The sequence below is a fragment of the Microtus oregoni genome, unplaced genomic scaffold, assembly GCF_018167655.1.
Source record: "Microtus oregoni isolate MIOR12 unplaced genomic scaffold, Mior012 000027F_ref0000203, whole genome shotgun sequence".
In the NCBI taxonomy this organism is placed as follows: Eukaryota; Metazoa; Chordata; class Mammalia; order Rodentia; family Cricetidae; genus Microtus; species Microtus oregoni.
The window spans coordinates 21,118,283-21,130,684 of record NW_024543086.1 but is presented as its reverse complement, the minus strand read 5'-3'; the positions used below and the strand labels follow the sequence as shown (position 1 = coordinate 21,130,684).

At 45.7% G+C, this 12,402-nt stretch overlaps 1 protein-coding gene and 1 pseudogene across 1 annotated transcript; both read right to left on the bottom strand.

Annotated features, from left to right (window-relative positions):
- Positions 1-436: 436 nt before the first annotated feature.
- LOC121464001 (olfactory receptor 1361-like) lies at positions 437-1,375 on the bottom strand. The gene has a single exon (XM_041676592.1). It carries the CDS (start codon positions 1,373-1,375, stop codon positions 437-439), a length of 939 nt encoding a protein of 312 aa, XP_041532526.1.
- Positions 1,376-10,247: 8,872 nt separating this feature from the next.
- LOC121463765 lies at positions 10,248-11,173 on the bottom strand (annotated as a pseudogene).
- Between the last annotated feature and the right edge of the window lie 1,229 nt (positions 11,174-12,402).

Below are 12,402 nucleotides of genomic sequence, written 5' to 3'. Positions count from 1 at the left end.
CGCCAGCACTGGGGAAAGGCTGCTGTGGATTCTGAGGGAATTTTTCAGAAGGGAAATGCAAAACTTTCCTGAAATGGAGGCTTCCAAAGTGGTCCTCATATTTTCACCTGCAAAGGGAAAACTACCTTGCTTCTCGTTGCTTTGTGGTGATGGAGATCAAACGTGGGACTCTCTGTGTTAGACTAGGCCATTGCAACTGAGCTGTACCCCAGCAAGAAAGGAAACTTGACTGTTTGATAAACACTTTTAGAATAGAGTAATGGGCTTCACATGATAAGAGGAGTAGGGTTTGTACTAAAACAGGACTTGTGGATGAGCTTCTACCAAATATGTTTATCTATTTCAAGAAACACTCGTAAAAAATAAATTGCACCATGTCCATGATGTGGAAACGATCTACTTACATGGGAGTGATTGTAGATCCAGTATCCATTAATCAGAAAGAGAGTATCTTCCTATGGACCACTCTGTAGAGAGCCCCTTTCAGGTCCCTGTTCCTCAGGCTGTAGATGAATGGGTTCAGCATGGGGGTCACCACTGTGTACAGCACGGTGGCTGCCGTATCCTTCTCAGATGAATGTGCAGATGCAGGGTTGAAATACACGGCGATGATGGTGCCATAGAAGAGACAGACCACAGCCAGGTGGGAGCCACACGTGGAGAAGGCTTTCCATCTTCCCCTTGGGGATGAGACTCTCAGGACAGCACATGTGATGTGGATGTAGGAGATCAGGATGCAGACAAAAGGGGTGACCATGACAACAGCTCCCTCTGTGAGGATCATCAGCTCATTGAGGTGTGTGTCAGAGCAGGAGAGTTTCAGGAGGGGAGTCACATCACAAAAGAAGTGTGGGATGGTGTTGTCTGCACAGAATGAGAGCTGAGCCATGAGCAGGGTGTGCAACAGAGCATTCAGGCTAGCTACCACCCATGACCCTAACACAAGGAGGGCACAGAGCTGATGGGTCATCTTTGTTGTGTAGTGTAAGGGGTGGCAGATGGCCACATACCGGTCATAGGCCATCACAGCCAGCAAGAAATTGTCCATATCTGTAAGTTCAAAAAGAAAATACATCTGTGTAAGACACCCAGAGAAAGAAATGACCTGAGTCTCAAGTATGTGGTTAGCCAGCACCTTGGGGACAGTGGTGGAGGAGAAGCAGACATCCACGAAGGACAGGTTGCTGAGGAAGAAGTACATGGGGGTGTGCAGGCGGGAGTCTGTGCCGATGGCCAGGATGATGAGCAGGTTCCCCAGGACAGTGGCCAGGTACATGGTGAGGAAGAGCAGGAAGAGGAACCGCTGCTGCTGGGGATCCCTGGAGAGTCCCAGGAGGAGGAACTCAGAGACACTCGACTGGTTGCTGCCTCTCATGGTCTGAGCCCAAATGAGGAGGAGACAGTAAATTCAAAACCTAAGCGGACATGGATATGATGTAATAGGGCGCCAGTCAGGGTCTCCTCTGCAAATCAGTTCACAGAGTTGCTAGCCCAGGATGTGCCCAGGTCATCTACACATCTGCTTTCCAACATTCCGCCATGGTGTATGTCCTACCTGATCATCTCAGTGTCCACACAGTCTCTAAGAATAGCTATGACATGTTTAACCTCAGCTTTCCTTCTGCCTCCTTCCTAGCACAGAGCATCAGAGAGACGTCCTGTTAGTGCTGTGTTGTCACAAGTGATAACCAATGGATTTGAGCTTCTACATCGGCTTCTTGCTGCTGGAAGAGCTGCAGGGGGTGTTTCTGAAGTAACTTCACCCCTGAGTCAGCAAATGTTCGTGTCTCCGCCACTGTAACCCTACCTAGGAGGGCGATTGGTGCTGTCCAATGCTGCTCACCTCGCACTAACTTCCGAGTTAGTGATATCTTGGGAACACAGTAAAGTCCTAAGCTAGGGAGGAGCATGTGTATAGGGTCTCGGTCTTCTGAGCAGGAAAGATGTTCAGAACAACCACAGAACAGTCATTTATGGGAGTCTCTTTGGCTACTGGGACCAGAATCCCTCAGAGCCTCATTATAGAAAAAAAGAGAAACTCCTGTCTACATGTTTGGCCCCTTTGGACCAAACAACAGTGACAGAGAATAGCACCAAACTTTACATGCAATAGTTGGATCAAGATGGACAGACTTGAGAAAGGAGTCCATGCTGGTAGACACAGACCCCCCCATGGCATTGTTTATGACATCAGCTCTCATCACCTGTGATCTCAGCCTCTGCCTGCCAGTGTGGAGAGGAAATTTTTGTATTCCCGTATGTTCAATGTCATCTTTGCTTTCCTATGTCTGGTCACTTTCAGCAGTGATCCGTGATGTCATATCGTCTTCAGGTTGAAGCAGGAATATTAAGGGCAACATCTATGAGGAATTTGTCCTTTATAGCATATGCATTTCCAACTCACACAGTTTACTGCTTTCCTGGAATGGAACTCCTATCACACATAGGCTCAGTGTGATGAGGCTGTGTAGCACGATTCATCAAAACTGACAGACAGAAATTGGGATTTAATCTGAAGGTCATAAACGCAAAACAGCCAGCCCCTGGTTCTCACCTCTACCTCAGTCTGAAATGGCGATCCTGCCTCCAGGAGTCTCAGAAAGAGACTGTGTGTGAAATCTGTCTCCTCCTGTCTTAAATTCCTCTCTAGTGCTAGGATTAAAGGAGTGCACCCCTACCTCCCGATCTATGGCAAACTAGTGTGGTTACTGGGATTAAAGGTGTGTGTTACCACTGTCTGGGCTGTAAGGCTGATCAGTGCAGCTGTTTGACACTCTGAACTTTAGGCAAGCTTTATTTATCAAGGATACAAATGACATATCACTACAGAGCTGGAACACCATTTTTCTACCACTCACCTACCCTTCTCCATAGCAGGTGGAAGCAGGATGAGGCTCCATCTGATTCTACCACTGTGGGGACAACCATAATATGCAACTCCAACCTTCGCTGCTTCCCTGAGAAACAGACAGGGACTAAAGAAGGAAACAAGCAGATCTGACTCGGAGCAGGGTGGCCCCAGTAGCTTGGACAGACCAACTCAGTTGCCACCCAGCCCCACACCCAGGGTCTTGGGTCGCCCACCCTAACATCTACCCCATCTGTGTCCCCCTGGAACTCATGAAGGGCTGGTCCTGCAGAATGACACCTGCAGATCTCTGTGACTCAGAGCAGCAGCAGGATGGCCGAGAGGAGTTTCTGTGAGGGCCCAGTAATGTTGGAGGTCTCGAACCAGACCGATGAGTCATGAAGGTGAATGTTTGCAAGAAAAGCTGATAGGTTTTACAGAGGCTTCTCAGTTTTAGTAGGTCCCATTTATTCAATGTTGCCCTTAATGTCTGTGCTGTTGGGGTTACACATAGGAAGCGATCTCCTGTGCCCATCTGTTGTAGGGTACTTCCCACTTTCTCTTCTATTAGGTTCAATGTGTTCTGACTGATAGTGAGGTCTTTAATCCATTTGGACTTGAGTTTTGTGCATGGTGATAGATATGGGTCTATTTTCATTCTTCTACAGGTTGACATCCAGTTATGCCAGCACCATTTGTTGAAGATGCTTTCTTTCTTCCATTGTATACTTTTAGCTCCTTTATCAAAAATCAGGTGTTCATAGGGGTGCACCCACCCATTGAGACAGTGGAGCTGATCTATTGGGAGCTCACCAAGGCCAGCTGGACTGTGACTGAAAAAGCATGGGTTAAAACTGGACTCTCTGAACATGGCGAACAATGAGGGCTGATGAGAAGCCAAGGACAATGGCACGGGGTTTTGATCCTACGCAATGTGCTGGCTTTGTGGGAGCCTAGCCAGTTTGGATGTTCACCTTCCTAGATATGGACAGAGGGGGGAGGACCTAGGACTTACCACAGGGCAGGGAACCCTGACTGCTCTTTGGACTGGAGAGGGAGGGGGAGAGGAGTGGGAGGAGGAGGAGAAGGATGGGAGGAGGGGGAGAAGGGTGGGAGGAGGGGGAGAAGGGTGGGAGGAGGGGGAGGGAAATGGGAGGCTGGGAGGAGGTGGAAACTTGTTTTTTTTTTCTTCCTTTTCTCAATAATAAAAAAAAATGAAGGGGGCTGGAGAGATGGCTCAGTGGTTAAGAGCATTGCCTGCTCTTCCAAAGGTCCTGAGTTCAATTCCTAGCAACCACATGGTGGCTGACAACCATCTGTAATGAGGTCTGGACAGAACATTGTATGCATAATAAATAAATAAATATTTTTAAAAAAATGAAAAAAAAAAGCTGATAGGACTAAAGGGTCTCCTTTGTGACACACCGTGGCAGACATGCCGCCAGGACGAATGAGCAGATGTTAGGGAAGTGAGAGAGATGGAGGGGCAAAGAGATTTTTGTTTGTTTGTTTGTTTTGTTTGCTGGTTGTTTGTTTGGTTGGTTGGTTGGTTTGGTTTAATTGTGTTTTAATTTTCTTTTGGGGTGGATGATGCAAGGATGAGGGGCAGATATGGGATGACTGGAAGCCGAGCAGAATTTGGGTGCATGATGTGATATTCCCAAGAATCAATAAAGAAATTATGTTTAAAAAGAGAGAAAGAAATAAAGAGAGAAACAAAGGAAGAAGTGAGTGAGGCAGAGAGTAAAGGAGGAAGGAGAGAATAGAGCAAAAGAATGAAAGAGAGACAGAGAGAATGAAGGAAGGAAGGAAGGAAGGAAGGAAAGAAGGAAGGAAGAGCAGGCCAGCCTGGTGGTACACATCTGTAGTTTTGCTGCTGTGGAGAGTTGAGGGAAAAGAATTTCGACAATATGGAGATTTGCCTGAACTTCATACCAGGGAATGGGAAGCAGCGAGCAGAGGGAGAAGAGGAAGAGGAGGGGAATTATTTGAAGAAAGCCCCTTCTGGTTTTGGAGGTCTAGGTTTGAGTCATTTCTGATTATTGGCTATTTTCAGTCATATTTTGCTAATGATTGATAGTTTGAAATCACGTGAACATTTCATACATGGTTTATAACAGGAAGGATTCATGTGTGTATATAAGGTGAGTGATTGTGTGTAGAAGTATGTGCTTGTATGTTAGTGTATGTGCTTGTGTGTGTGTGTGTTTGTATGTGTATGTGTTTGTCTGTGTGAGTACGTGGGTATGCTGGTGTGTGCATAGGTGAAGGGTGTTCCTGTGAGTGTATGTGTGTGTTTGTATGTGTCTGTGTGTGTATTTTGGTTTGTGGGTTTGTATGTGTACATATAGGGGGTGTATATAGGTATGTATGTACAGGAGGTATGTATTGTATTGAGGTATATATATGTATATGTGTTTGTATGTGTATGTATAGAAAGTGGATATGTATATGTATGTACAGGGGGTATGTATGTTTGTTGAGGTGTTTATATGTGTATGTATAGGGGTATTATGTGTGTTGGGTGGGTGTATATACGTATAGTAATTAACATATATCTGTGGTGATATGGACAGTGCACGTGTATATGCAGACCCAAAGTTGATGTCAGGTGTCCTAGTTACTGCTCTGTTGCTGTGAGGAGGAACCACAGCCACAGCAGTTCTTACACAAGAAAGCATTTAATTGGGGCCTTGCTTGCAGTTTCAGAGGTTGGTGTATGATCATCATACTGGGAGGCAGACAGACACGATGCTTAAACAGTAGATGGTAGCTCTACATTCTGATCAGCAGACAGCAGGCAGAGAAAGAGTGAGCCTGGTGAAGATGTTTGAAACCTCAAAGCACACCCCCAGGGACACAACTCCCCCAACATGCCACACTTGTTCCTCCTTCTCTAAACAGTTCAGCAACTAGGGATCAGACATTGAAATATATGAGCCTATGGGAACCATTCTCCTTCAGACCATCACATTGGAAGTTATCCTCAATTGAGGTCAACTATCCCCGATGCCAGCTAGTTTAATTAGCTAGCTTCCCATGGGGATCCACATCTCTGTCCCCCTAGGGTTAGGATTACAGATGGCCACCATCCCACCCTGGTTGTCACATGGGTGTAGGGATCTGGACTCAGATCTCATACTTGTATGGTAGGCATCTATACACTGAGCCTTCTCAAAATTCCCAACAGAGAGAGCTTTAATAAATGAATCTTGATTCACCAGTGGGAGAATGTCTGATAAACAAATTGTACTGACCATTCCTGAGTGTAGCATCAAAGAGCTAGGATCAGTGGGGCAAGGGGCAGCAGCTGGTGTGAGTAGAAGTTGCTTAAGAGGAGGGGTGTGAACTACATCACCAGCACTTGGTTCCATGATCCAGACTTGGGTTACCAAACCGATGATCTTCTGAGGTGGGGCTCAACATTCATCCAGGGACACAGATCCAATTGCTGAACATGTTCTCTCTCTCTCTCTCTCTCTCTCTCTCTCTCTCTCTCTCTCTGTGTGTGTGTGTGTGTGTCTTTCTCTCTAACTCTCTCTCTCTCACACACACACACACACAGAGAGAGAGACACAATGTTGACTTCTGTGACAGTCTGAGCTCCATAGAAAGACCATTCCTCAGAACAAAAGAGAATGAACTCTGTCATTTTTCCTTTGTAACCATCAATAAGGAGCCCAGCCACAGGGGATTTCAAAAGCAATGACTTCTAGCCTCTCCTGTTCATTGGCCTGCATGTCACCATGTCACCAGGAGTTGGCATCCCCTGCTGTCTCTCATACTCCCTTCTCTGTTCCTCTTGGGTCTCAGCAGGCAGGGTCTGCCTCTAGGGAGTAGTAGGCCCTACTGGGGAGAATCAGCAGGCAGAATGTCACACCCACAGAACATCTTCCCTTGCAATTCATGTGGCCAAATACAAGGTCAAGGGTCAAAAAAGTAAACCACTTGGCAGAAGCCACAACAGATGTGGAGACATTGTTATACAGGGCAGAGAAGCCTATGTGTCAGTTTATTGTAAAAAAAAACTAACAGCAACACTACCTTGCAGAAATTTCAGACTAGAGATGGAGAGTGGGCTCAGCTGATAAAGGCAAGGCTCACAACCAAATATGAGAGAAATCACAGACCTGGATTGCATTGTTTACATTGTGCAAATGTTTTGTAATGGGAACTCGTGAAGCAGACATGGCCTCAACCTTCTGATGTAGCAGAGGCAGGCATAACTCTTGATCCTTCTGTGCTTGCCTTCTGAATCCTGGGACTACAGCTATGGATCATCACACATCTTTTTTAAGGAAAACACCAAAGTATCATGGCAATGCCTGCAATCCCAATCATCAGGTGATTAAGGAAAAAAATCATGGGTGTAAGGGCAATATGCAATGTATAACAAATCATACTGAGATGGGAAGGAGGAGAAAGTAACATTTTGAAGGGATAATTATAACAGTGGGCTGGAATGTAAGTCATGGGTAGAGTGCTCAGCACACCCAGACCCTTGGTTTTGAGCAAAGCCAGGGTTTCAGTCAGTCTTCCAGGTTTAGCTGCTCTTACAGTGTCAGATCTCACTGCAGTCAGAACGTCAGATGTGGGCTGGAGAGGTGGCTCCATGGTTAGAGCACTTCTCGCTCTTGCAGAACACCTGGGTTCATCTCCTAGATACAGGTGGTGGCTCACAACAGCCTGTAACTCCAGGTCCAGGTGTCCATGGACACCAGGCACACACATAGTGCACATACATACATCCAGGCAGAATATTTGAACAAGTAAAATGAACAAGTCCCCAAAAGATTTTGTTAAAATTAAATGTACAATAAGACATTAGGTAAAAAAGTAAGAAGATGCAAAAGTTATTTCATGTTCAGAATTATTTTAAAAAGCAGATGTGGGTCAAACATGAGTGATGGGTGTGTAAAAATTAAATAATGTCTTTCCTTCTGTTTCTCCTCCTAAGAATCAAAGATGCATCTATTCTATATATCGACAGGGGTCACATGGGCATCATCTTGAGGACACTCAGTTTTTTAAAAAATTTCAATCTCACTTCTCAGATGTTAAGCAGACATGAGTGACCGTGATGGTCAGGAAGAAGAATGCCATGAGAAGACACACAGGGCCGGGCAACTTGGATATGGAACTTTACATCACTGTTTGCTCTTTCTCTTTATGAGGTCCTCATTCTTCTGAAGGAGCTCATTCAGTAAACATTCTCAGGAGCTGTGAGGAGGCAGATGAAGCTCAGAAGCAGAGTGTGCCAAGGGGACACGGCCCTAGAGCTGTCCTCAGCATGAAAGCAAACATGCTTGGCCTTGCCGCTGCGGCTTCTCCTCTTCTCTCTAAAGTTGATTGTTGCCTTTGCTTAAGGACAAGGAGGAAGGAGTGTGTGGACCAGGGCATCTCATCAGCTGAAGAAAGTCTTATGGAGAGATGAATAACTCCAAGAATAATCAAGATTAGAGAACACAAAAGAAGAGGCTTTGTGGGAAAGGAGGGCTTGGTTCACAGGGATTAGGAAGACCTGGCAGTGGATCTGAGCAGAAGGAGCATTGAATGTAGGTTTCCTTACCACATGCCACACATGAGTTCATGAACACTCCAACCTTACATACAGCCATTCAGAATTCCCCTAAAGGGTCCTGACGATGTCCAGCTCATCTCTGGGTTCCTGAAGCCCTGTCTCCTCTGAAACGCTTTTCCTGAAGGTAGCAGTCACATTCACAGAGGAGCTTTTGTGGACCAACCTCCAGGAAGACCATCATGGGGGACACATAACGACACTGCTCATTGGAGACAACTCAGATGTTTTATTCATCTCACTGTCACCCCACCCTCCAGAGCCCCCCCTTACCTGTTCTGTATGGAGATTTTACACTACAGTAGATTCCTAGGTGATCACAGTGTCCAAATGCGTGTGTTACCACATCTTCCTACAGACTCTTAAACAAGGAATTCTCTTAAGGGAAGGTGGGATGGCTTAGGGGAGAAAGGCACTTGCCACAGTCTTGTCTGTGAGTTGGTTCCTGGATCCCACAATTCAAAAGAGATAATTCACTCCCAAAAGTTGTCCATGACCTCCACCTGACATACTGTTACATGCATGTGCACACACACACACACATGTTCATACAGAGACACACAAACACACACAAAAAAACACTTTTAAATCAAAACAAAACTAAGTATTTTTTTGCTTGTTTGTGCTTGAGGAAAGGCTTCACTATGCAGCCTTGACTGATCTGGGACTCTCTATGTACACTAGGCTGGTCTCGAAGTCACAGAGATCCACCTGCCTCAGCATATGGCACCATACTTGGCTCTCAAATACATTTGATTTTAAACAGAACATGGTTCAGTCTATAAGGTGGTTGCCTTCTAAGCATGAGGGCCCTCAAAACCAATGCAAAAACAGGACACATGTTGTTGGAGCTGCAGGCTGCGCTCGGCCGCCCCAGCTCCAGCGGCGGACTGCGTCCCGCCACCCGGCTAGCTTTACCCGAAATAATTACATGGAAACTGTATTCTTTTAAACACTGCCTGGTCCATTAGTTCCAGCCTTTTATTGGCTAGCTCTTACATATTTATCTAACCCATTTCTAATAATCTGTGTAGCCCCCGAGGTGGCTTACCAGGGAAGATCTTAACCCGCGTCTGTGCTTACCAGGGAAGATCTTAACCCGCGTCTGTGTTGGGTGGGAGAATGATGGCAACTGCCTGACTCGGCTTCTTTCTCCCAGCATTCTGTTCTGTCTACTCCGCCTACCTAATTTTCTGTCCTAGCAAGCCAAGCAGTTTTCATTATTAGTTAACCAATGAAAGCAACAGATAAGATACAAGACCCACCTCCATAAGACATAGTTGAGGAAATTTGTAATTCCAGTGCTAGGGCCTGAAAACTGGTGGATTCCAGGGACACACAGGCCTGCCAATCCAGACTAATTCATGAGCCTAAGGTCCCATGAATGACATTGTCATGCAAAAGTAAGGTTTATGGTTCCCAAGAAATGACACCCTAGAATGACCTCTGTCATCTGTTCACTCATCCATGGACATACACCAAACTTATGAGCAGGAAGCCGACAGATGGACAGACAAAATGTAACAAGTTAAAGGGCACATAAAATATTTTTAAAGTCAGTATGAATGGCTGCAGAATATAGTACGGAGTAAAGCTCTTACCGAGCAGGGGCTGAGTCCGGGGTCAATCCCTAGAACCCACAAAACAATCCAAACAAAGCAGGGTGGAGTGCTATTATTTGGTAACACCATTATGGCAGCTGGTGAATGAGAGTCCCCTAACAAGAAATAAACAATTGTTTTTTAACTTAGCCTAACACAAAACAGGTGCAAAATTGTGCTCAACTCTAAAACATGATCTAGAACAGTACAAATCTTCTTGTTAAACAGAAAAGGTCCTTCTGTGGACCATTTTGTAGAGAGCCCCTTTCAGGTCGCTGTTCCTCAGGCTGTAGATGAATGGGTTCAGCATGGGGGTCACCACTGTGTACAGCACGGTGGCTGCCGTGTCCTTCTCAGATGAATGTGCAGATGCAGGGTTGAAATACACAGCGATGATGGTGCCATAGAAGAGACAGACCACAGCCAGGTGGGAGCCACACGTGGAGAAGGCTTTCCATCTTCCCCTTGGGGATGAGACTCTCAGGACAGCAGATGTGATGTGGATGTAGGAGATCAGGATGCAGACAAAAGGGGTGACCATGACAACAGCTCCCTCTGTGAGGATCATCAGCTCATTGAGGTGTGTGTCAGAGCAGGACAGTTTCAAGGAGTAATGTCACAGAAGAAGTGAGGGATGGCATTGTCACCACAGAATGAGAGCTGAGCAATGAGCAGGGTGTGTAATAGGACATTCAGATTGGCAGTGACCCACGATCCAGCCACCATCAGGACACAGAGTTTTTGGGTCATCTTTGTTGTGTAGTGTAAAGGGTGGCAGATGGCCACATACCGGTCATAGGCCATCACAGCCAGCAGGAAATCGTCCATGTCTACAAACATGAAAAGAAAATACATCTGTGTGAGACACCCAGAGAAAGAAATGGCCTGAGTCTCAAGTATATGGTTGGCCAGCACCTTGGGGACAGTGGTGGAGGAGAAGCAAACATCCACGAAGGACAGGTTGCTGAGGAAGAAGTACATGGGGGTGTGCAGGCGGGAGTCTGTGCCGATGGCCAGGATGATGAGCAGGTTCCCCAGGACAGTGGCCAGGTACATGGTGAGGAAGAGCAGGAAGAGGAACCGCTGCTGCTGGGGATCCCTGGAGAGTCCCAGGAGGAGGAACTCAGAGACGTTGCTGCCTCCCATTAGACTATGAGCAGGCAATGATGATTAAATCCTCAAACTTGGGATTCCTGGTGAAGACTGGACAACTAAAACAACAGAGAAATAGGACAGAGGTTTTGGCAAAAGCACAAACATTGTGTTCCCTCCAGTGGCTTCGCCTCTTCATCGGCACAGTGTGCAGGCTGTGAATGGATTGTGTGTGGCGTCTCAGGAAGGATGATGAACAGTTTCTGACAGTGAGTTTCTGCTCATTTATGTGTAATGCTTGAACTTTCTGCCATTGTTTTCCTTTTGGATCTTTGAGACAGGGTCTCCCTGTGTTGACAAGAGTGACCTTGAACTTAGAATCTTCCTGACCCAGCTTCCCAGGTTCATGGGTGACATGATCACAATGCCTGTCCAGCTAATATTTTTAAAAGCATAATTTTAAAATTGTTTTTATTTCATGTGCATTGGTGTTTTTCCTGCATGGATGTCTGTATGAGGGTTTCCAATACCCAGGTACTGGAGTTAAAGACAGGTGAGACTTACCCTACGGGTGATGGGCTAATGGATGAACAGCCAGTGCTCTTAACCACTGAGCCATCTTTCCAGTTCCATAATAAAATAAAAGTGTGATTTATAAAAAAATCACAGACATATCCTGTAGGTTCTGGTACCCACTTTTAATCCCAACAATTGGAAGGCAGAGTCAACAGATCTCTGAGTTCAAGGCCAGCTTGATCTATAGAGCAAGATCAAGGACAGTCTCCATGGCTGCACAAAGAAACGCTCTCTCAATAACTAAAAACAAATTACAAACATAAGAATTCTAGCAGAGTTAGGAGGGAGGGCGTAGTAGTAGATGCCTTGAATCTCGGTGTTCAGAAGGTGGAGGCAGGAGGATCAAGAGTTTAAGGTCTTGAGCTACACGGCCAGCCTGACGATAGCATGCAATTTCGTTTAGATGTTTCTCAATGGATTCATGGACAAAAAAAAAGTGTGTGTGTGTGTGTGTGTGTGTGTGTGTGTGTGTGTGTGTGTGATATGTGTGATATGTGTCGGGTGGTGCTTTATTTAAAAATACGAATGTTAGATAATTTGAAGGAGAATTGATGGAAATTATATTAACGTGATAAGTGAAATACGCCAGACTCAGGAAAACAAAAACACTACATTTCTTTTGGGGTTTTTTTCTTGCTTGTTGTTTTTGGCTTCTGGGGGTTTTCTGATATTTTTTGGTTTTGAGATTTGATTTCTCTGTGTAGCTC

Bases quoted from the DNA above. Each gene is read 5' to 3' on its own strand.
- LOC121464001 (XM_041676592.1), bottom strand. From the start codon at position 1,375: ATGAGAGGCAGCAACCAGTCGAGTGTCTCTGAGTTCCTCCTCCTGGGA.